General features: G+C 35.4%; 2 protein-coding genes across 4 annotated transcripts in view; one reads left to right on the forward strand and one right to left on the reverse strand.

The window, feature by feature from the left end:
- LOC127862765 (ATP-dependent RNA helicase DDX24-like) overlaps positions 1-8550 on the reverse strand; it is a 34829-nt gene extending 26279 nt beyond the window's left edge. Inside the window, exons 1-6 of the mRNA XM_052402019.1 lie at positions 8364-8550; positions 4922-5155; positions 4129-4576; positions 2271-2419; positions 746-818; positions 154-239 (exon numbers count right to left, since the gene is read on the reverse strand). Of these exons, the coding sequence (XP_052257979.1) occupies positions 154-239; positions 746-818; positions 2271-2419; positions 4129-4576; positions 4922-5155; positions 8364-8519 (1146 nt within the window). The 5' untranslated portion in view covers positions 8520-8550. The remainder of the gene's footprint in view (positions 1-153; positions 240-745; positions 819-2270; positions 2420-4128; positions 4577-4921; positions 5156-8363) is intronic.
- Positions 8551-8697: 147 nt separating this feature from the next.
- On the forward strand, positions 8698-25271 carry LOC127862772 (non-structural maintenance of chromosomes element 1 homolog). 3 transcript variants are annotated; one of them, XM_052402039.1, is made up of 9 exons: positions 8718-8774; positions 9153-9189; positions 11346-11466; positions 12813-12943; positions 15877-15954; positions 16842-16985; positions 20112-20231; positions 21022-21150; positions 23739-25271. In XM_052402039.1, the coding sequence occupies exons 1-9, from the start codon at positions 8758-8760 to the stop codon at positions 23766-23768; spliced, it is 807 nt and encodes a 268-aa protein (XP_052257999.1). In that variant the 5' UTR covers positions 8718-8757; the 3' UTR covers positions 23769-25271. The 3 variants fall into 3 exon arrangements, with proteins under 3 accessions (XP_052258001.1, XP_052257999.1, XP_052258000.1); XM_052402041.1 differs by lacking the exon at positions 9153-9189 and having other exon boundaries at positions 8698-8774; XM_052402040.1 differs by lacking the exon at positions 8718-8774 and having other exon boundaries at positions 9153-9294.
- Positions 25272-25575: the final 304 nt, after the last annotated feature.

Below are 25575 nucleotides of genomic sequence, written 5' to 3' on the forward strand. Positions count from 1 at the left end.
AAATGTGGAATTTTCGGAAGGCATACATGCAGTTGGGAAAAACATCTTCTTTTTGAGATTTTGATGCAGCTGAGTTTTGGCCCACAACTTGACCCAAAACAAATCACAGGAAGCTCACCCCTTTTCCTAAATAACTACAATCCCCCTACCTACCTGATAAACTTCCCCATCGTCTTTATCACTGTCAACAATCATGCTGTCCACTCCACTGTCAGCGCCACTGTCCACTGAATCCTTTTCTGCAAGGAATCAAAAGAACTAGAGTGATATTCACTATAAAAATAATTCAGAAACAACTCTTAATCAACACAGATAAACGGTCCTTTTGATTGGGTCACCCAACAAGAGGAAATATTCTCTGCCATGCTGTATATCATAGGTGTATGACTAAAGAATTTATAGTCGGGGTATGAAACACTTAATCCACAAAATCATACAATATCAGAAAAACAAATAACATGTAAAACAAAATGTGAACCTTAATATACTTGTGAACAAAAACAGAACCCACAACTTATCAGCGATTTTTTGTAATAATTTTGTTAACAAGAAAATAATTAGAAGTAAACTTTACAAAGGGGAAAACTCCGAAAATAATGCAGCTATGTACCGGTATATTATCCTCCCTTAAGGTTTTCCTGGGGTGGGGTAGGGGCGGCAATAAAAATATATGATAAAAATCACTAAGCAATAAGGACAAAAATACAGTACAGTTACACAAAGAACCTGCAATACAATAACATACCAAGCTCCAACTTTTTCTGCTCCAAGATAAAATGCAGGACAGGAATTCCAAATGCTAATGTCTTTCCACTGCCCTGCAATGAGGCGCCAATTCAAACAGTTATAGAACCAAATAATAACAAATAATCAGAAATTTCAATGGATTTTGAAAACCAGGAGTGAAATGAAAACCATGATTAACAAGCCATGTGTCGGTGAAACACTATGTCCCCATATATTTGACCTTTGACCCTGAATGATAACCTTGACCTTTCACCACTCAAAATGTGCAGCTGTATGAGATACACATGCATGCCAAATATCAAGCTGCTATCTTCAATACTGCAAAAGTGTACATTAAATTAGCGATTTTGACCCATATATTTGACCTTTGACCTCGAAGGCTGACCTTGACCTTTCACCACTCAAAATGTGCAGCTCTATGAGATACACATGCATGCCAAATATCAAGCTGCTATCTTCAATACTGCAAAAGTGTACATTAAATTAGAGATTTTGACCCATATATTTGACCTTTGACCTTGAAGAATGACCTTGACCTTTCACCACTCAAAATGTGCAGCTCTATGAGATACACATGCATGCCAAATATGAAGTTGCTATCTTCAATATTGCAAAATTTCTTGCAAATGTTAAAGTTTGCACAAACAAACACACAAACCAACAAACCAACCAACAGACAGGGCAAAAACAATTTTTATGTCCCCCACATATAGTCGTGGGGGACATAAAAATTCATAAGAATTTGTAGGGTTCAAAATACTCAAGCAAAGAGTCATCTTAATAGTGAACACTGTATCATAAAATTACTATGTAATCTAAGTTTATGCAGGCTAAACACCAAGATTTGATCAATTAAATTAATTTTAATTAATCAAATATCTGTAAACTGGATAAGGATATAACAAAACACTTAATTTTACAAGATATGTTTGCAAGACATGTATGAACCCTGTTTGCAGCTAATAAGTCAGTATTTGCAATTGCCAAAGAAATGTTTAAATTTTAATACTTCGTGCCCTTGTGACCTCAGATGTTAATACAACATGCATCACTCTGCCAAATGCCTTATTAGCCAATTATTACAAATCAATACATTAAGCTAAAAAAAATTCTATTTGGCTAAAGGCTTTTTTTCATAAAAACCAAGGAAAAAGCAAAAATGACCAAATGTTTGCCATACTAGACAAATTCGGCTAAGGAAAATGATTAGCCGGAGAAATCATTGACATATTTATTTGTTAAAAACAGTGAGCACCAAACAGAACTGATGTTCAGGTGCAAAGAAATCTAACCTAGTAATGCCACATAATATTCCAAAAAACATGTTACATTGTGAATATCCCAGCTACAAAAAAACACACAAAATCTCACCGTCTCAGCAACGCCACTGTCGCCACATAATGCAAAATGTATAACCAAAATACATGACAAACTGTGAATACCCCAGCTACAAACAAGACATGAAACTCCACCATCTCAGTAATGCCACATAATATTCACAAAAACAACAAATGAACCCTCACCGTCTCAGCTGCCCCGACGATGTCCATCTGATCCCTTATTGCGGAGGGCAAGATCTGTGCCTGTATGGGGGTGGGCTCCTTGAACCCCTGATCTCGAAGGGCCCACATCACCTGTCTGGGCACGAACAGCTCCTGCCAACTCTCCATCCCTGCATCAGTCAGGGGCCATAATCAATACATTTATTTGAGCCGTGCTCTGAAAAAACTGGGCTTAATGCATGCATATAGTGTCACTTTTATGCATTTTTTTCATTTAAGGGATGTCTCTTCAAGCGAAAATCCACTTGAGGAGGAAAGTGTCATCCCTGATTAGCCTTGGATGATCCTTTAATTTATCATAATAAAATTAAAATAATTAAAATATCATTTTTGTCTCTTCATCATTTTTCTTTTTTGGGACGGAAATGATCATTCTGAATCAGCAAAGACAGCATGATTATAATTTATTTTAGGAGGGATTGATGTAAACAAAATAACAATATAAATGAACATGTGTTCTCAAGCAGTGTTGTTCGTATTCAAATATATATCAAGTATGTGTACCAACCCAGTGCTTTCCACAGGAATTTTTCACACGCCCCGGGGCTTATAGGGTAGACTTCGGTGTTCCCTCCCGACGTTGATTTTTTTTATGTGTCAATTGACGTTCTGTGGTGCGTTATAACTCTAAGAAAAACAGTGTCAAAAGACGTCATTTGGTGCGCTATGACTCTTCAAGAAAACCCTCAGCTATAAAGTCATTTATAGACATATTTATATGATTGTTTTAAAACTTTCCTGCTAAGAAAGTAAAATCCCGACTCGAACAATTCCCCAATACATCCGTATCAACCCGACTCTATTACTGCATACTTAGTACTTTTTAAGTTTCTATTCATTACCCGATAATCCCATTTGTAAGAGCACTTTCTGGTAAATATTGACGATAAAAGTGCTCAATAATTTCTTTTACAACAAAGGTTGCCATTTTTCTCAAGTACCAAAAAAAAATTCAGTATAAGTGACAATTTATTTATTTGATGAAATATTGCCACTGAACATGCGTAAATCGCTTGACGTGGTGTGTGCTTGATAATACAAGTTACAACCCTCAAAACACCCACGTTCTCTATGCACATAACGCGATGTTGTACATGCTGCATAATTTTAGCGCCCTTTTTATTGAGACAAAGGGTCAACACAAAATAAATTATCACTGTTTATTTGAAGCAAGAATCTGTTAACGTAGAGTTAACATTTACATTCAGAAGTGGGTTTTGGATTACAAATTTAATTATGCTTATTTGAGACTTGAAGAAAACATGAACAGTTGCGAAATGAATTCAACGATAATTTGTTTAAACACTGTACGAGTCAAGTAAATGTTTTGAGAGTAATATTAATGAAATGCATAACTTCCACGAGGATCATCAGTCTTCTAAGCCAAGATTTCTGTGGCAATTACATGTTCGTCACGAGTCGTCTGCATGATTTAACTGTAGGTAGTGCCTGCCTACGAGTGCTGTCCCTTATACAAAGCGTACGCTCTCATTGGCCAATATAGATCTTCCAATACAGCGTCAAACCGCCCTTAAGCGGGCTTTAGTTGGGTAAAGCTTTAGATGTAGTTGACAGGATTGTAAATCGGCTTCCAAAATTTTCGGCAAAGTCGATATTGCTTTGATCTTAAGAATGGCTAGTTGCAATAACAGCCAAAATACTCTGATCGAAATTTAAGCGCCCCGGTGAGGGACCGTTAAATGGCCTGTGGAAAGCACTGCAACCCCATCAGTGTTGTTTGGATGCATAAATATGTCAAGTTAAGTACAAAAATCACTATGTCATTTTCATTCATAATCTTCAACATTTTTGGACCTACCTTCAAGTGATTCATCAATCACACAAGTCTCTGCAGAACTGTTTTGCAGCTTTTGTTTCTTTATTTGGGGCTGACTCTTCTTTTCTGTCTTCTTTTCTTCAACCATCTTTTTCTGTGTCTCCTTTTTTTGTTTCTTTTTCAACTCTTGTTTTTCCTTCCTCTTCTTTTTCAATTCAAGCTTTTTCTTCATTTTAAGTTTTTCAATGTCTTTTTCTTTGTTTACATTTTCTACCATAATCTGAGCAATGTTATCAACATTTGTGTCTGCAGTTTTTACAACAGTTCCTACTGTAGGTTGTTCACCAGTAACGTTCAATGTTTTTGAGTCATGCATGTTTTTTTGTTTCTTAACATTTTTATTTGTAAGCATTTTTGAATTGATAGATTCTTCTGTTCCCTTTTCAGACATTGTTTTGCCGCTGTCTGCTTTCTGTTTCCTTTTCTTTTTCTGAAAATAGATGTTAACCTGGATTTCGAAGAAATTCATTTTTTGCTTACTTAACTTTATAGAATCCAATCTTAGAATTGACAGATGAGCAATATTTAATTACCTACTTGGCAAAAGTAAAATTGTTTGACTCCTTAGATGCACAGGGTGAATCAAACATGTCTGAAAATAGTGTATTAGCAATGTGTACAAATAATTACTTAATTAACAATAAAAAAACATGCACAAACCATCAGTTCATTCAGTTAATTGGTATTTCACTGATTATTGCGAGCAAAAACAATACACAAGTATTGGATTTGTTCATGGGTATTTCTTCATAATGCCCCTTGTAATTAAGCTTACTTGCTTCTCCTTTCGTTTTTTGTGCAATTTCAACATTTCCTTCATCATCAGTTCTTCTTCCTCCTCTCTAGCAATATTTGGCTTCTCTTCCAGATTCCCATCACTGCCATTTTCTTCAACTATGTCCGAGTCTTGTGACATCTTTGCTTTCTTTCCCTTTTTCATCTTCTTGCCTTTGCTTGATTCCAGCAACACATCATTCTCTGCAATCTCTCCACTTTTCGTTTTCTTTCTCTATAATTAAGTTAAAGCATATTTAAATACACTAATAATTAAAAATATTACTAGCAAACAGTGACATCAGCTTTTAAAGATTATTCTCTTATTTCATGTACGAATTGACAGTGCTTCAACTAGGATTTGAAAAGGGCAGGTGGGCTTTTTTGCTAAAAGGGCCCTTTTAGAGCGCGTAGTATTTTGTCAAGAGTGTGGTCATATCCGAGATGTTCCCTGTTGAATATTAATTTTTATATTATCAATAAATGCTAGAATATATTATTTCCATTATTATTAAAACAATAGTAGTCAATCGTGAAAGGACATATTAAGAGGACATGGCAATATCATTCATTGTTACAAAAATATGTTACTGTACTACTAAATATACAATCAAAGTACACTTATGCCATGCCTATCTTTTTTCTCTCTTTTTGTATAGTCTTATTACATTTGTACAAAAGCAATCTAATTCTTTATTAACTTACAAGCTATTTATAATACAATGACATCTTGTGCTTTGATTTTTACAATTTCTATAATTATATTTATTCATACATTGTAGTAAACAGAATGTGTTTGTATGTCTGTCTGAAAATATTAACTCATATTTGTGCTACTAACACATAATCTTTTGTATGGTATAGAGCCAGAAAGTCTCTTTACACAAAATTATACATTTTTTAATTTATCAAAACAAGTAAAAGGGCAGGGCCAGACCTCGGAAGGGCAGGCCGGGGCTTCGGAAGGGCAGGGCAGGACGCCCTTCCATTTTTCCTAGCTGGAGCACTGGGTTAAGTTTGTTGGTGTTTTATACTTTGCCTAGAAAATTTGATGCCTGTCTGGTTGTGGAAACAAGAGTTAATGCAATGAATTTATCTTTCACGTTTTACCTTTGCACAAGAATGTTCTTTCTGAAAACTTGAAACTAAAAATAGATCATAGAAGCACTTTTCAGCCCAAGGCCTATCCATAAGTCATGAAAAATAAAACAATATGGTAATGGTGTTTGTATTAATTTATGATTTTCAAAAACATCTGATCTTCTATTTACATACAACAATAAGATATACCCAAAAAATCATGAATTCTCTTTTATTTTTGATCACTTTTCCTTAAATGCCAGTCAAGAGAGAAGTGACTTCTCCCTAAAATTTGACCCTAAGCCAACCCCTGAGTTTACAAGTTAACTTGAAAGTGGGAATAACAGAATGGCACATAAATTTGTCTTAATAATTTACATATAGTTGCAATAATCCAACTCCCAGCTATTGACCCTCCGGGTCGCTCAGAGTTGCAACTGGTTACAGCATTACATGTATGTCATGTCAAGTCTCTCGCCCAGAATCTTTGTGTTACTTTAATCGGTAATATTAGCAACATAAACTATTTTCTGGCATAAATAAACACAAACATATCATATACATCTCACTAATGCGCAAATTAAACCAACTGACATGATCTGGTGTGCTCGCATAATATTGATAGTTATCCAAAGTTTCAAACACGTCAACAGTTCATGAAAGTTTTTGCAATGAAAAAAGCAGAGTATTCTGAACTCAACAATACGCTATCCATTATCTGCAATCCCCAATGAGATAGATCTTGTGTCTAATCAACCAATCGTAATACACCGACTTTCTACGGAACCTCTGTAAGATAGATTGAATCGTCAATTCAACACTGGACCGAAGACCAGGTCCACCAAAATTACTTATGGTCCAGTAGAAAATTACAGATCACTGGTCCGATGGTCCAGTCAATTTTGGATGTAAATGAATGTCCAAATCTTGTAATGAAATGTTCATATTCAGTAATGAAATACAAAGAAAACAATAAAAACAAGGGCTGTTTGTAAAACATGCATGCCCCCCATATGGGCTGTCAGTTGTAGTGGCAGCCATTGTGTGAATACGTTTTTTGTCACTGTGACCTTGACCTTTGACCTAGTGACCTGAAAATCAAAAGGGATCATCTGCCAGTCATGATCAATGCACCTATGAAGTTTCATGATTCTAGGCCGAATTATTCTTGAGTTATCATCAGGAAACCATTTTACTGTTTCCAGTCACTGTGACCTTGACCAATGACCATCATCAGGAAACCATTTTACTGTTTCCAGTCACTGTGACCTTGACCTTTGACCTAGTGACCTGAAAATCAATAGGGGTCATCTGCGAGTCATGATCAATGTACCTATGAAGTTTCATGATCCAAGGCCTAAGCATTCTTGATTTATCATCAGGAAACCATTTTACTATTTCGAGTCACTGTGACCTTGACCTTTGACCTAGTGACCTGAAAATCAATAGGGGTCATCTGCCAGTCATGATCAATGTACCCATGAAGTTTCATGATCCTAGGCCTAAGCGTTCTTGAGTTAACATCCGCAAACCATCTGGTGGACGGACCGACCAACCGACCGACATGTGCAAAACAATATACCCCCTCTTCTTTGAAGGGGGGCATAATAAAACACGAACATGTAACTGATCACGGCAGCTCTAAACTGAAAGTAAACTTTCCGGACGATAACGACTTGCGCGCATCGGATTTGCGCAATAACGTCTCATGTATATCGAACGCTCTAGTCATTTTGAATTAAAAGGTTAAACGAACAGAATAACACGTGTTTCGTAATGCCTTAAATAAATGCCACTTTTAAAGTATTAATCTTGTCTGTATTCATTAAATTATGATACATTGAACATTTTATTGTGATACGTTTGACCCTTAAAAATGTTCCAAACTTTTCTGGGTTAAATACTGTGCTTTTTTGTACCATAGGTAGCGTTCTTTGTAGAGAATAGACTACTGAACAATCTACAATTATTTAATATTTATTTCATAAGGTCATGTCAATAAACAAGTTGTTATCTGCAGTTAAATGTAATATCATATTAGTAGATCTAGATATAGAATAAATTTGTTAATCCCATAACTGTATCGGTCCAGTAAAAAGTAATTCGGTCTGGTGATTTTTTTTCTCTTACTGGTCCGAATGTCAACTGCTCCAAAAACTTATTCGTGAAGACTGTTGGCTTAATCAGGAAGAATGCTGAGCTGTACGTATGTACCCCAAAAATGCTCAGAGCATTCCAGAAGAACTTTAGTTACATACTGCTAGGTTGATGTCACTCATTGTCACTAGTTTACTGTTTAGACTAGTAAAGTTTAATGGTACGAAACGTTGGGGGCGATACAAAACCGTGGTGAAAAGTTATACCTTCTTGCCACCAATGTCATTGTTCTTGATAATTTCATAATCAGTGAGTTCTTCAAAACTTATGATACCATCAAAATCAGATTTTGAAGTTTTTAAGTGACTAAAATCAACCGATTTCCATGCGGATAAGGCTTTCACGTGGATTATGTCAGCCATGTTGAAATTAATCTCGTTATTTGTTTACATACAGTAATTTTTAATCTTAATAAGCTGTAACAAAACGTTTTCAATATTTTACGTTTTAAAATATTTATAACATTATCTTTTGCAAACATATGTAGAATAGACTGTTATTCTCGAAACGAAAGTAGATTATGATTTCTTTCTAGAGAGTACGTGCATTTGGCGGAAAATAAACCGAAAGTAAACAACTTTCTTAAAATCAAAACCATAGATGACACAAAATCAATTGTAAGTTAATTCATTAAATACGCAATTGATAAACTCAAAAACGAAAACAATCGATCAACTAAACGTATATAATAATTGAATGTAAGTTTATATGCCATGTGTAAAAAAGCACATTGACATACAATTTCGCGGGTGTCGGCTTATTCGGACCCAAGCTCTTTCGGCCCCGGTTTTTTCAGGCTTATTCGGCCCCAATTTCAGGCTCATTCGGTCCAAGCACCAGGCATTTTCAGGCCTATTTTTTATTTGAATAAATAGTTGAAAATATATGGGTCGAAACAATGTTAAACTATGGAATATTGTTTATTAAAGTAATATATTGTCTTCATTGAGGATTAATCCATTTGAAAAAAAAGATTCTCTTGTCTTTTGCTTCAGGTATATCATCGTCGAAATGAGAAGAAAAGATACAAGAGTATAGAATGGCTGTGAAAATAAAACAAACTATAAAATAATTCCTATTACATATATTTGGATAATTTGAAAGTTTAAACAATAAGGAATGCATATGTCTAAGCAGGTTGACTGTTTTTAACCTTTTATCTGTATATTTCTTCTTTTAACTTACACTATCACCTTTGTTTCTATGTCTCATAAATACATAATGTATTACTTTTTATCTCCTATACACTTCTTCCTTAATTTCCTAGCACTGACCCGCTCCTGCTTGTTATGCTAATTGTTGGCGACTAGCAGTATATATAGATAGATAGATACGTCTTCGCAACACAATACATTAATTTGCTATACTGTAATTACATAATACATTATTTACTGCACACAAGTTGTTAATGTTATTAATAACTCAATTACATCATCATAATAATAATATTCATCTTAATTATCATCGATGTAACATCATAATCATCAGCATTATCATCAGCATCAGCATCATCATCAACGAATCCATTATTGTTATATAGACACTTATCAATTTATTTTCATAAACAATCAAAGTATCAATTTTTATTCTAATTGACAGAATACACTTGTTCACACATCGTTTAATCGTTCAACAGATGTTGTTTTCCCCGTCATTCATTATTGAATGAAGCCATTGTCTAGCACACTCGCACCTATGCCGGGTTTTATGATCTTTATCAGGTTGTTAAATACATGCGTAGTGTGTATTCGGATAGATGCCGCATTGCAACTCTCAGCAACCCTTTGATAAAGCTGATAGTTGAATTATTGCAACAAGACTAGAGTTTAGTTTTGTCTTTATCTTCACAATCAATTAGTACTGTCGAACATCAGTCATCATGTTACCCCATCACATACGCATGTTTATCTGTCATTCAAGTTCTCTTACAAAATTAATCTATACATTTTAAGTTAAAACAATGAAAACACGTTTGATATCATTGGTTAACTCAAATGTGTAAACTTGGAAATGCAGTCTGATAACTGTCAAAACTGAGAACAGTGGTCAATCAAGGGAAAAGGCCAAAGTGACAGTTGTCGACGAGTGATCGCTATTCTCAGATCACGTTTTAGATGGTTGGTCAGTTGGTAGTATTGCTACTTCATTACTCCACAGTCCACCTAGTGGTTCGGACACAGTGTAAAACAAAGGCTCATTGCCGATAACTAAGCATAATAACATATATAATAACTATTTAATAATACAGAATAATGGCAGGGCCCTTGCTACACTTTAGAGATTCGGGCCGGGGCCCTTAGAGGGGGGAATTTCGCGTAGTTTGGGGCGAAAAGGGGAATTTTAGAAGATCTTTTCACCAAACATTCAACTCTTAAAATTGCTATATTTTATTGTGATTTACATAAATATACATTTGAACAAAGGTAAAAAGCACCATACCAGCTGGCAACATAGGCATAAAAGTAAAAGTAGAAATAAAAAAAAAAAATTGGAAGTGGGAATTATAGCTGAAATAGGGGAAAAGAAGAATACTATTTTTATGGGGGAATTAATGGTGCGGAATTTTGGCCCCAAAAAATGGTCAAACGAGGGCCCGGTTAATGTCTTATAACTTGATTTAATTTCATAACTATTTTAAAACTAAATCTATGACTTAATCAACAATAGAATTCTTGTCTACTCATGCATCTCATTCATTCAGTATATTTAATGCAAAATTTATCATGAAAATGTAAGACTGGGAGTTGATAATTCTATTGTTTTAAATCAGACAAAGAGATACCGGTATTGATCATACTCAAAGTAACCTTACTATGTTAATGAAGGAATTTTGGCTGTGGCAAGGTTTTGGCACAATTTTGGCACTTTGTCTGTTTTCCACTTTTGAGTATATGCCCTGTAATCCCAAAATTGTGTTAACCCTTTACCACTAAGATACGTATTTTGAAGCATTTGTTGTGCTTTACAAAGTAACATTTAAATAAAGTCCTTTCTTACTATATTCAAGTTTTAAAGGCTTCATTTTCAAACCTTAGATACTGGTGAGCAGCAAACAGCATAAAACCCTAACAGACTGCGAGTTACTTAGAGGCTGTTCTGGTTTTATGCTGTTTGCACATGGCAATTTTCACTTGCCATCTGAGTGGGAAAGGGTTAAACAACTTGAACCACTTGTTTTCATTTACTAGCACACAATGCAGAAACTGAAGAGCAGCCACCACATGTTCATTCAGGCGTTCATGACTAGAGGTGTGATGAATGGGACAGAAGTCTTCAACCTACTAAAGCTGTCCTGTGAAAAATATGGGGGTAATACAACATGGAACTGAGCCGTGCTCTAGAAAAGAGGGTTTAATGCATGTGTGTAAAATGTCGTCCCAGATTAGCCTGTGCACAGGCTAATCATGGACTATTCTTTCCACTTTTATGATATTTTCTGTCTAAAGGAAATCTCTTTGCAAAAATCTAGTTTTGGCAGAAAGCAGAAAGTGTCCTCCCTTATAAGCCTGTGGGACGACACAACGCACATGCATTAAACCCCCTTTTCACAGAGCACGTCCCAATTAAAAGTTGCAACTTTCCCTATGATTACCATAGGCAAATAATACCTAAAATGTAAATAGTTTTTAGCTAACACACATCATATTCATAGTGAACTTTTGTTATCACCTCACAAAAGTCGTGTGTGACAGTGTCATCAACATTTACCTTATGTCATGATTTCTTTAGAGACAATTACACATTTTAAGAAACTTGATCAAAACATGTGTTCCAATGATATCTTTGCAGAGTTTGAAACTGACAGTGGGTGTTACAAACTTATCACATGTTAAAATTAAAGACAAACTTTTTAAACACTAGAAGTCAATTTTTTTGTTCCCCCAAAGGAGGGCATATAGTGATCGCACTGACAGTCTGTCTGTCTGTCTGTCTGTCTGTCTGTCTGTCTGTCTGTCTGTCTGTCTGTCTGTCTGTCTGTCTGTCTGTCTGTCTGTCTGTCTGTCTGTCTGTCTGTCTGTCTGTCTGTCTGTCTGTCTGTCTGTCTGTCTGTCTGTCTGTCTGTCTGTCTGTCTGTCTGTCTGTCTGTCTGTCTGTCTGTCTGTCTGTCTGTCTGTCTGTCTGTCTGTCTGTCTGTTCGCTGTCTGTCTGTCCGTCACACTATGCATTTAGGTTTCAAAAAATGCTCATAACTTCTATGTCGCTTCAGATGTTACCTTCATATTTGGTATGCATGTGTATACGGACAAGGCCTTTCCATATGCACACAAAAAATTACTCAAATGTGTTCTGTTGTTTAGCTGTCTTACATAACTTACACAGCATTTTTCGAGGGCATATATCATCGTTTGGAGACAGCTCTTTTCTAAAATGGGACCCAACAATTTCCAAAAAAGGTATAAATAAATGAAATTCTCAACATTTAGTTTCCAACAGCCTTTTAAGTTGAGCCTTAGTAATTATACTTTTGAAATTTGAAAACACTTTTATACTCAATTTTGAAGCATTTGTTAGCAAAACAACAATAAAACTAATTTCCCAATTAAGTCAAAACAGGTTGCAATTTTTCCCAATCCAATAGGACCTGGAACCTATCCCAAAAAAGTGGAAAAAACGCTGTGTATGGACTATCCAACCATTCCAATAATACACTTCAGATTACGACGAGGCTAGTAGAACACAGCTGTTGCTAGACTACTGCCACACCATCAACAGCAATATCAGCATGCTGGGACTGGAGATTAAGAAAGGAAAGGACGAAACTAACGGCACCGGATATTATGGACTGGTAATACAGTGTGTTTTAGGTCGAAGTTGGGGCAGAAATTCGGCCACATTCCCAATCTCAAAAAGTATATATTCAGGGCCAAAACACCAACTTTGGGGAAAGGCCACAGTCTTTTTTCTGGGAAAAAAACACAATTGTCTGGCTTTGAGGAATGAAAAATACTGAAGTAGATTGGTAATTTAGAGAAAAATGCATGATTTTAAAGAAATTTCTATAGGGGAAAAGGCCTTTTTGGTTAAGGGGAAGAAAAAGAGACCCTTGCAAAGAAGGGTTTTTTGGCTCTGATATTTTTCCTTAAAGACTGCCTAAAATTCCTAATACATTTTGTAAAGGGTCAAATTTCCTAATTGGAGGTTTCCAATAAATAATTTAAAGATTAAGTTCATCTTTAAAGCTCTACGAGTTAAATCTTACCAATATAATTTAACAGACACTTCTATTTTCGATTTAAAAGCATTTTTGTTAGCAAAAAACCTTAATTTCCCAAGTGTTGTCAAAACGGTGCACAGTCAAAACGCTATTTGTGCACAGTCAAAATGGTGCACTGTTTCATAATCCAAGGAGCCCAGAGGTCATTTCCAAAATGGTGAATATACCAATGTTGCAATTGGTTCTATTTTCTCTTAAAGCCAGCCGAGTTGATGTTGGTATATTTTCCCATTTTTGTTATGTGTCGCACAAAAGTGATTATGAGTCAAAATGTGATGGTATTAATGTCAGATGTGCAAAAAATTTGGTCAAAATCGGTGAAGGAATGCCCAAAACCAGTACAACGATAGGGCTTTTCAATTTCTGTCCATGGACAGAAATGATTTAAATTTAAACATGCGTGGGTCACATGTCAAACCGCGTGATTCGCTTGAGGCATGGACTCGCCAAATAATGAAAATAAATGCACATACTGGGAGCACAGGTGTTGGGCTCGTGGCAAAGTCACTTAAACACTGTTGATGTAGGTGATTTTCCTGTGTCAAGAGATACCTACCTTGTATATATATAATATATCAGAACTTTGTTTGTCAAAATGATAAAAAAATGTTGTTTTATGACATATTGATAGTGTTTAAGTGACTTTGCCATGCGCTCAACACCTGTGATCTAGTAGTTCTTGTTTGTGTTGAAAAGCACGAAAGTGGAAATCAGGTGAAATTGGCGCTCACGTGACCGAAAGTGTGTATATGTCACGGGTTATTAATAGTCTTGAGGATTTCGTTATGTGCATTATTAAGTTTCATATTTTGGATGCTTTTTGGCCTGTCTGTCTGTCATTCTGTCCCAAAACTTTAATATTACAGTAAAGTTTTACAATATCTTTTGAAATCTTTAACATAGCAACTTTATATTTGGCAAGCATGTGTATCTCATGGAGCTGCACATTTTGAGTGGTGAAATGTCAAGGTCAAGGTCATTCTTTAAAGTCAAAGGTCAAAAATTTAAAACTTTAATATATTAAAGTTTTGCAATAACTTTTGAAATATTGAACATAGCAACTTGATATTTGGCATGCATGTGTATCCCATGAAGCTGCACATTTTGAGTGGTGAAAGGTCAAGGTCATCCTTCAAGGTCAAAGGGCAAACAATTAAAACTTCAATATAGTAAAGTTTTGCAAAACTTTTGAAATATTAAACATAGCAACTTGATATTTGGCATGCATGTGTATCTCATGGAGCTGCACATTTTGAGTGGTGAAAGGTCAAGGTCATCCTTCAAGGTCAAAGGTCAAAAATTTAAAAATTCAATAAAGTAAAGTTTTGCAATAACTTTTGAAATATTGAACATAGCAACTTTATATTTGGCATGCATGTGTATCTCATGGAGCTGCACATTTTGAGTGGTGAAAGGTCAAGGTCATCCTTCAAGGTAAAAAATTTAAAACTTTAATATAGTAAAGTTTTGCAATAACTTTCGAAATATTGAACACAGCAACTTGATATTTGGCATGCATGGGTATCTCATGGAGCTGCACATTTTGAGTGGTGAAAGGTCAAGGTCATCCTTCAAGGTAATTTTTTTTTTAATTTAATATAGAAAAGTTTTGCAATAACTTTTGAAATATTGAACATAGCAACTTGATATTTGGCATGCATGTGTATCTCATGGAGCTGCACATTTTGAGTGGTGAAAGGTCAAGGTCATCCTTCAAGGTCAAAGGTAAAAAAAAAGCGGTGCATTAGGGGGAATTGTTTTTCTGACAAACACATCTCTTGTTTGGCACAATTTTTTGTGAAAATCAGTATGGAATAATTAAGCTTTAGAATGTATCTGACGAATACTGATCAATTCTGGTCAGTTGAGATAACCAAATTGTTGTGAGAAATATCAACCCGGCCGGCTTTAAACAAGCACACACAAATAATAATTGGAAATGTGGTTGTTCCCTGAATGAAAATTGAGGACCAGGGGAACATTTTTTTTTAGATCACACATCTGAGTACCCTTGATTTCGAAATTCAGGCACAGTTGTGCCACTGTGCTTAAAGGTCCTGGGTAAAAGTCTGTATATATGTACAATATTCATTGTGTCTTTTCATTAATAATATTTTTTTTTTAAAGATTTTTTTACAATTAGTTTATCACCCATCCATCCATATTCAAGTTAATTGTTAATAAATATATTATTTAAAACACTTGCTTTTTTCCATTTTGAAGCATTTGATAAAGCAACAACACTAATTATTTCCCAATTTTCATCTTAATAGCGGGATTTTTCCGAATCCATAGTGACCTGGCCCAATTCCCAATTGGTGAAAAAGCGCACTGACCTATGATTTCAATCAAATGTGCATATAAACACTACTTCCTGAATGTATTTCATTATGTTTGGCAATAGGTTGAAAATGCATCCATTCAATCCCTTGTTAAAAAGATTATACAAGTTAAAGTTAAAGTGATATTCAAATCATGTGCTTTACCATGTGATTGTCTTTCAGGTTAATACTGTTGAAAGCAATATTACCTTGCTTGCCTCCCAGTATACAGAAAACGAGTTGCAATTCTTCAAAATGTTGGTATGTTATCATATTGTTTATTATATCAAATTAAGTGAGTTGATCAGTGTTTGCAAGTTTTAAGGTCTATCAACAACATGGTTAAGTGGTATTGCATATAAAAAATGAAACATAGTTTTTGGATAAGTTTAATGCATTGGTTTTTAAAGTTTTGATGAAATTTCTAGGGGTAAGTTTAATTTGGGTGGGAACATGTTAGAGACATTTTCTGAGGGGATGTATTCCATATCAGGTTGAAGGTTCTAGCTCTAGGATAAAAATAGACCTGCAGATATACATGTTTACAATAATGATAAGGTTTGAACTATGTGTTTTATTTCATTTGTTTGTATTCAAGGGGGGGGGGGGGGGGGGATACAAGAAACTTGAAATATGCAGGTTTTCACAAATGCAAAGAATATGTGTACTTTTCATTTGTGTTGCAACCTCTTGTTGCTATTTTTAACTATTTCTGCTACCTATGAGAAGTGTAATTAACATTTAGATTTTATATGCATCATTTTGAACACAATTAATGGTATTTGAGCATCACTGATTTTAACTGTTAATTGTTCAACTGATAACCATATGTAAGACAGCTAAATCAATTTAAAATCGGTAAACTGGAGATTTGTTAAGGTCTAGTATGTGGCCTTACTTAAACCATTTAAAAATGGTTTATGTTAATTTAGTTCTTAAATGTGCAACAATGAAACTTGTCGGGATATATGTGGATAGTAATCTTTACATTTTGAGATTAAATAACTTAAATGTGATTAAATTTGTTGGAATAGTATTATGATCTGAACATGTTCAGTAAAGATAATATTACATATGTGTATGCATACCTTAGATTATGTAGTTAACAGTAGTGACAAATGACACAATTGTTAACATTCATATTTCAGCTAGAAGAGTTTGTCAAATCCGAGTCTGGAACTATTGGGTCAATAGAAGCCCTCGGAATATCTGAAAAAATACCCAAGAAGATGAGTAAGACTGATGCCAATCAACTGCTCGACAGATTTGAGCGGGAAAAATGGATCGGAAAGGTTCAGAATAGTTACAGTCTTGATCCACCTATTGTATGTTTGTATTTCTTTTGACCTTGCAGTCAGGATAACCCATGAAAGTGCAAGCACTTATTTTCAATGGGGTCCTTTGGTTTTTGCTGAAGAGACAGCAAGCAGAAGGGACAGTTTTGAGATACAAGGAATCAGAGTGCGATACCCTAGCTCTTTGCGAATAGATCTCTTGGTTCTTTTACGTGCTCAGTGTATAGCACCGATACACGCGAGAATTACCTGGGTTTCATACAAGTACATCTCTAGTTGGGTGGGAAACATTTCAAGCATTTCTGAAATTTCCATTGCCCCGGCCAGGAATTGAACAGGGGACCTCTGAAATGGTAGACCAGAGTGTTACCACTCGACTACAGCACCACCCATTAAATTGCAAGCGCTAAAATTCTTGCACTTTATGTCATTGGGTTGGTTGAGTGTGGAGTGAAGTAAAAGAATTTCCCCATTTTTTTATATATCAAACTTGATGTCCATCCTTTTTTTCCTTATATTCTTCATTTTAGAGCAAGATCTCCTTATGATTACCTAAACTTGATGAAATTACTTTTTTTTGCTTAACAATTATTTTTCAGCTGTGTATTGTGTCTGTTTGTTCCATTGATAGTCTTTATGCTTTCTTTATGAATTTGGTTCTCAAAAAATAATGTTAATGGATACAATCAAAAGCAATAAACCTAAAACCTGTGTTTAAAATGCAGGCATTATTTTTCATTGTTTATTTGACAATCTACAATGCTTAAGTTCTGATATGAAGGAATATTTAGTTTATTGGCTGAAAAATATAAACAAGAATAGTGTGAAAATATTGTTATTTCTCTATTTTCTATTGTTAAATGGTCTGAAAAATATGTTTGCTATAGAAATGATAACTTGATTGTTATGCATCCAGGCATGGAGGTTGTTTTGCTATGTTTATTGGACAGTTTAACTTGAGAGAATTGTGTTATTTTTAGCTCACCTGAGCGATAGCTCGAGGTGAGCTATTGTGATCACTCAGCGTCCGGCGTCCGTCCGTCCGACCGTCTGTCTGTCTGTAAACAATTTGTAAACATCTTCTTCTTCTAAACCTTTGAGCCAATTTCAACTAAATTTCATGTGGAGCATCCCTAGGTCATGGGACAAAAGAATTGTTAAAAAAAATTTGATCGCATAACCTTAAAAAATCTTCTCGTCAGAAACCGCTCATCAGATTTTCAAAAAATTTCACAGGGATGACCTTTAAAGGCTCCCCTGAAAAAGTTGTTCAAAGAAATTTGATTCGTCAAAAAACATGGCCGCAGGAGCTCGTTGAACTTTGCATGTTTATTCGTTTTTGCCTTTCCAAATTTGCACAGTGTCTTTATATCAATGAGGACACGAACCCTACAGAAAAATGAGCATTATTGGTCCATGAAGTACAGAATTACCTCCCCTTGAATTGAGAAAATGGTGTTTATGCAATAAAGTCCAAATTTTTCATCCAATTCTTTCCAAACTTGTAAGGATTTAGCATGGTTCAAACAAGGGAAACAACTACGGTTTATGCATGTTCTTTTTATTACAGAATTGCCTCCCTTTAATTCATTCAAAATCTCATTTTACAGCAGAGATTCCAAATCTGACCTGTAAATGAGCCCCATATTTACTGCCAGTGCTAGGTTACCTTTTCCCATTTGATCATTCTTAAGTATTGGTCTTGTAATGCTGCTACTGCTTCTGCTACTGCTACTGCTACTATTACTACTACTACTACTACTACTAGTACTACTACTACTACCACCACCACCACCACCACCACCACCATCACCACCACCACCACCACAACCACCACCACCACCACCACCACCACCACCACCTTCTACTACTACTACTGCCACTACTACTACTACTTTTACCACTACTACTACTACTACTACTACTACTACCACTACTACTACTACTACTACTACTACTACTACTACTACTACTACTACTACTACTACTACTACTACTACTACTACTACTACTATTACTACTACTACTACACCACCACCACCACAACCACCACCACCACCACCATTCACAGTGACAACAAACGTATTCACACAATGGCTGCTACTACAACTTAAAGCCCATATAGGGGGGCATGCATGTTTTACAAACAGCCCTTGTTTCTATGGGATTTTAACCACAACTGTTCATGTTTATCTCCGACACATATTTTTAGGTCACCTGTCATGAAGTGACACGGTGAGCTTATGTGATCGTGTGATGTCCGGCGTCCGTTGTGCGTGCCTGCGTGTGTACGTGCATCCGTCCGTCAACAATTTGTTTGTGTAGACAGTAGAGGTCACAGTTTGCATCCAATCTTGATGAAATTTGGTCAAAATGTTTATCTTGATGAAATCCGGTTTGGGATTGTATTTGGGTCATCTGGGGTCAAAAACAAGGTCACTAGGTCAAATAATAGAACAACCTTCTGTAGACAATAGAGGTCACAGTTTTCATCCAATCTTTATGAAATTTGGTCAGAATGTTTATCTTGATGAAATCTGGGTTGGGATTTTATTTGGGTCATCTGGGGTCAAAAACTAGGTCACTAGGTCAAATAATAGAAAAACCTTGTTTAGACATTAGAGATCACAGTTTTCATCCAACCTTTATGAAATTTGGTCAGAATTCTTGATGAAATCTGGGTGGGATTGTATTTGGGTCATCTGGGGTAAAAATCTAGGTCAAATAAATAGAAAAACCTTGTGTTGACAATAGAGGTCACAGTTTTCATCCAATATTTATGAACTGTTGTCAGAATGTTTATCTTGATGAAATCTGGATTGGGATTGTATTTGGGTCATCTAGAGTCAGGAACTAGGTCACTAGGTCAAATCATAGAAAAACATTGTGTAGACAATAGAGGTCATAGTTTTCATCTGATCTTAATGAGTCAGGTGAGCGATTCAGGGCCATCATGGCCCTCTTGTTTCTTTCTTATCAGTGATTATTATTTTACAATTGAATTTTTATCATACTGTTATGAACAATTGGTAGCATGCTTATTTTCTCTCATGTGTAACGAGGTTTTCAACCCACACCACTGCTTTTGTGAAGAAAAATCCATTGTTGTGGTTTGAATTTCAGTCGAAAGAAGGCCGCATGTACCTCGGCATTCGAGGGGTGATGGAAATGGAGCAGTACATATTTGAAATGTTTGAGGACTTTGCAGTGAGATGTAACATGTGCAAGAAACTGTGCATACAGGTCAGTTGCTTACAGATCAGTAAACCTAGGCAGTTTGTCTTTGTACATGTAATTAAATTAATCTTCATTGTGACTTGAAGTTTCATGAAGAAACTTGATATCTCCAGTCTTGTTCAAAAAAAAGGTCTTGATTTAGAAATTGTAATTCACATAAATTTTAAATGCTGATGTATTTATTCAGCAAAGATGTATTTGAATGGTGATAAATGGTGGTATTAATCACATTAGGTGAAATTTGAAGTTTGCAAGGGCAAAGTGGTTTCAGAGACATAAGTGAGTGAAGTGAAATACCAATGAACCAATTTTCATTTGTGAAAACACATGTATTTTTATGCCCCCGAAGGAGGGCATATAGTGATTGGACTGTCCGTCCGTCTGACTGTCTTTCCGTCACACTGCATTTAGGTTTCGAAAAATGCTCATAACTTTTATGTCCCTTCACATAGCCACTTGATATTTGGCATGCATGTGTATCTCATGGAGCTGCACATTTTGAGTGGTGAAAGGTCAAGGTTATTGTGTTTCTGACAAACACATCTCTTGTTCCACATGAAATGGCTGTAACTTTACCTTTTTCCTAACAATATCAGTTTTAAAATGCAGCTAGTCTATCTTGATTAACCTACAGAAGTTCTGTTAAATTTTTTAAGCAGTCACAAAACTTAAATTTTCTCAGTCTAAGCCTTTTTTCCTCAAGTCCGAATCCACAAAAAGGATGGCGATTACAGGTACGGGCATGGCTCTTTTCTTAACCCCATGCACCATATATTTCTCTATGGTTTCCATTCAGGGCGCAAGATGCATGAATGGCGAGTGTGAGACGAGGATGCACTTTCACTGTGCGCAGAGAGTGTTCAGAGGGAAGTCCGAAAAGCGTTGTCCCGAATGCAGAGGACCATGGCAAGAAAGTTCGCAGACCGTAAGAACTTTGTCATCGTCCCTTGAACAATTGATCCTCACTGCAGTCTGCATAGGCCAATCAGGGACAGCACTTTCCGCCTTAAGTGGATTTTGGCTAAAAAGAGATTTCCTTTAAAATAAACACAAAAATGTTCTACAAGTGAAAAATGTCATCCATGAGAAGCCTGTGTAGACTGCACAGGCTAATCTGGGACGACAACACTTAATGCATATGGGTTCAGACAGTTGTCAAAGCGCAAAGTTCCATTATTAGCCTTTAAGGGATTATATAGATGGTGCTTGGTCCTCGGTCGAAGGTGCAACATTTTCATAAGGATTTTACAAAAGTTCTTCTCATATTTTCAAACTCGTGAAAGCAGGGGTGGCTAAATCAAATGTCCGAGTTGCCCAAGTCGTACATTTGCTTGGCTCGGCAACTGATTTTTTTCAATTTAGTTGTCATGGACAACCAGTCGGGTCGAGGAATAAAAAAAAATACATTGTATCAAAGCTGTAATTAAATTTTACTAAACCGGATGTTGACACGTGATTCCATTGTCAGTGCTATTTGCGGAGCAATCAAGCTAAAATACGGGCACTCTCCTGCGCAGTGATCTCCCTTATTCTATAAGAGACCGGGAGTATGCTGCATTTTCAACATTCGGCCCGACTGTTAGACAGTGTACAGACTGGTTACTTTATTTTTACAATCAGATGGGAGACTGTTAGACAGTGTACAGACTGGTTACTTTATTTGTACAATCAGATGGGAGGCTGTTAGACAGTGTACAGACTGGTTACTTTATTTTTACAATCAGATGGGAGACTGTTAGACAGTGTACAGACTGGTTACTTTATTTTTACAATCAGATGGAAATAAAAGTATCAAACAAAGATATTCAAAACACAGTCTACATGTACCTTGTCATTTCAGACGACTTAAACGGTAAAGATGGAACTGATGAGGTCAACATATTGGACTAGTTTAATTTGTTAAGATTACGATCAGAGCTCTAGCTAATTTTTTTTAGATAAAGAGTATTTCACTCATGACTTTTTTAGCTGATGAGTAAAATACAAAATCAAAGACTTTTGCGGGAGTATTTAAAATACTCCATCAAAAGTATTTGATTTTGTATTTAATAATTTGTTTATACATGAACATGCAGAAAACATGTATTTATAATAAACAGCATCTACTCTTGTTTACATAAACATGCATTTTGAAATTGCTAATAAAATAATCTGAATTGGGGCACTGTTGGTCCAACTGATAATTGCACAAAATGCATATGCCAATTTTTATGAAGATTTTTTTCATCCAAAGTACGCATCAAGTTTTTAAAATGAAATTTTGGGGTAAAAAAGTGCGCCTTATACACAACTTTTTACGGTATAATTATGTGTAACACATGTTTTAATAACACTAGCTTTGCAAGATTAAAAGTTTGAAAAAGTCTTTATATTGTTTATAATATACTGCTATAATGAATGTACCATGGAAATACAACAATAACTAAACAAGCAAATTATACTCATTTTGATTTATTCCACATTATTTTACATTAATCAATAAATGCGTTTATAATTTATATAAACATTAACGGACAAGTGTAGTTCTGCAACGGACAAGTTCAATTTCCTAAATGGTTGTCCGTGGACAAGTATAGTTTTTAGCGAGGCTGTTTTCGGAGAAAACCCCAGATATTGTCATAGCCTGCTTGACGTCTGAAGTCCGTCGGCGTCGTGCTAAAACCTTTACATTGGCTCTAAAATCAAAGTGCTTCCACCTACAACTTTGAAACTTCATATGTAGATGCACCTTGATGAGTTCTACACGCCACACCCATTTTGGGTCACTAGGTCAAAGGTCAAGGTCACTGACCTAAGCTTTCGCAGCCGAGCGTGGCACCCATTATGTGGTGCTCTTGTTTTAGATTTTGCCACCCCTGGAAAGTATTTAAATTGAACGGCATTTTATGCCCCCAGATCGAATGATCAGGGGTATATTGTTTTTGGCCTGTCTGTCTGTCTTTCTGTCTGTCATTCTGTCCCAAAACTTTAACCTTACAGTAAAGTTTTGCAATAACTTTTGAAATATTAAACATAGCAACTTGATATTTGGCATGCATGTGTATCTCATGGAGCTGCACATTTTGAGTGGTGAAAGGTCAAGGTCATCCTTCAAGGTAAAAGGTAAAAAAAAAATAGCGGCGCATTAGGGGGCATTGTGTTTCTGACAAACACATCTCTTGTTTTTAATGTTGTAAGGAATTAAAAGATATTGTTGTCATAGACAAAATAAAATGTTTAAAATGAACATTAGTTTGATAAATTAATAGCATTTGATAACTTTTTGTACTAAGGCAAAAAAAACAAACAATTTATAACTTAATTTAACTGTGTCTAAAATAAACAACAATTAACAACGTGTTGGAACAGTGTCAACTGTCTAATTGAGGCTAGTTAAAATTCAGTATTGTTTTAATTCTTAAAAGATTCAGATAAAAATTGTTTTCATGATGGGTTGTATTTTAGCACATTGCTTGATGTTTAAGAATCATTAGTGAGTTAAAAAATTTAGTTGATTGCTTTGTTCTTTTACAGAGACAAGCTGATCAAGTAGAGATGGAATAGGAATGCAGTGATAACTAGTGAACCAGTTTTGGAACAAGAACTGCCCAGTTTAATTGGTTAAACCTTTCACTCACAGAAGCAAAGTGAAAATGGCTTTGTGCAAACAGCTTAAAACAAGAACAGCCTGCAAATAAATCGCAGTCTGTTCAGGTTGTATGCTGTTTGCTGCTGATCAGTATCTAAGGGTTGAAAATGAAGCCTTTTAAACTTGAATCTAGTAAGAAAGATCTTTAATTCTCTTTAACTTTCTAAGGGACTACAAATGAGTAAAAATATGTATCTAAGTGGTAAAGGATTAAGACACTGCTGCATTCCAGCTTAATTAACTTTGCGCTGTCCTAGTCTTATTGTTTGGCCCTTCTATGTTGGCCAATATTGAACATTATTGTACGCGACTGCGTTCAGGGATTGTATTTTGTAATTCTATAATGGAAAGCTAGGGATTAATTTGCACGCGCTTCTTGCCACTAGACGGTGTGCCTCAACACTGACAATTGTCTGATTTGTCTCGTATTCTAAACAGTTCAGATATTGCTGGATATTATCCTATCTGAATGAATAGGAGCGGTACAAATGCATTTACATTTAAGTTTTCATCTTATTTTTTTGTGATTTTTGTTTGTGTTTTGGAAAAAAACAAAAGCAACATATAGACCATTTTAAGTTTTTCAAGGTATGCACCTCTCCAATGGATGTCAGACTTTTATTGTATTCATTGTATAACATGTAAATATATAATGTGATAATTTAAGATGGCTTAGTGCTTATGATTTTAGCTCACTACAGCATAACATTGTTGTGGTGAATTTTTTTATCATCTTTTATCCATCATGGGGTGTGCATTGGTTATCATAGAATTTTTCTTGTGTATATATTTTTAAGCCACATTTATTGCCTTATCTTCATGATACTTTGTCTGTACATTTGTCCGTATGATTTTTCTGCAAAGTTAGAAACTGGTTCTTTGATAAAAAAGTAGGTGTGCAGGCCAGATCTTTAAAAATCTTGTGAACACAAGAGGTTACATTGATCGCCCCATCTTCCTGAACCATGGTTAGAACTTTTGTCCCAAAGATATCTCAGCGGAATATGAAACTATGCCATGTGGGGGCACAAACTTGTTTTCTTAATGGCTAAAGTAAAACCATTTGAAAACTTGAGAACTGTTGACCCATTCATCTTGAGGCTCATTCAGAACATTAAAACATTGTGTTGTTATGATATCAAGGCTGAGTTTGAAATGATTGTGGTTTAAATATTTATTCAAATTTCCTGATATGTCTTATTGGTAACCTTTCTTTCTTACCTATTCTTATGTTGCATTCAATCTTATTGAAATTCACTTGTTTATAAGGGCTATAAATACAAATGTAAATATGACTAGTGCCTCATGCTTTTTTATCACATTACTGTATTGTGCATGGCTTCTTGTTAATTGTTTGTATTTATTGTATTGATTGTTGTATTATTTTAATACATTAATTAAAGTGATCATTTACATTGGTTCTGTATATTTGTTATACTCCTTTTTAAATTTGCGTAAAAAATTAATTTCTGTTAGTATTTATGTTTGTTAAATCACTTAATTGGTGTCATCACTCAGTGACCTCAAACAGGTTCTCATCAATGTTACTATATGAGTTACTATATGCATTTGTTTTTATTCCCCCTTTTCGAAGAAAAGGTGGCATATAGTGATCGGACTGTCCGTCTGTCTGTCTTTCCGTCAAACTTTGCGTTTGGGTTTCAAAAAATGCTCATAACTTCTATGTCCCTTGTGATATAACCTTCATATTTGGTATGCATG

Source organism: Dreissena polymorpha, chromosome 16 (assembly GCF_020536995.1).
Source record: "Dreissena polymorpha isolate Duluth1 chromosome 16, UMN_Dpol_1.0, whole genome shotgun sequence".
NCBI classification, from domain to species: Eukaryota; Metazoa; Mollusca; class Bivalvia; order Myida; family Dreissenidae; genus Dreissena; species Dreissena polymorpha.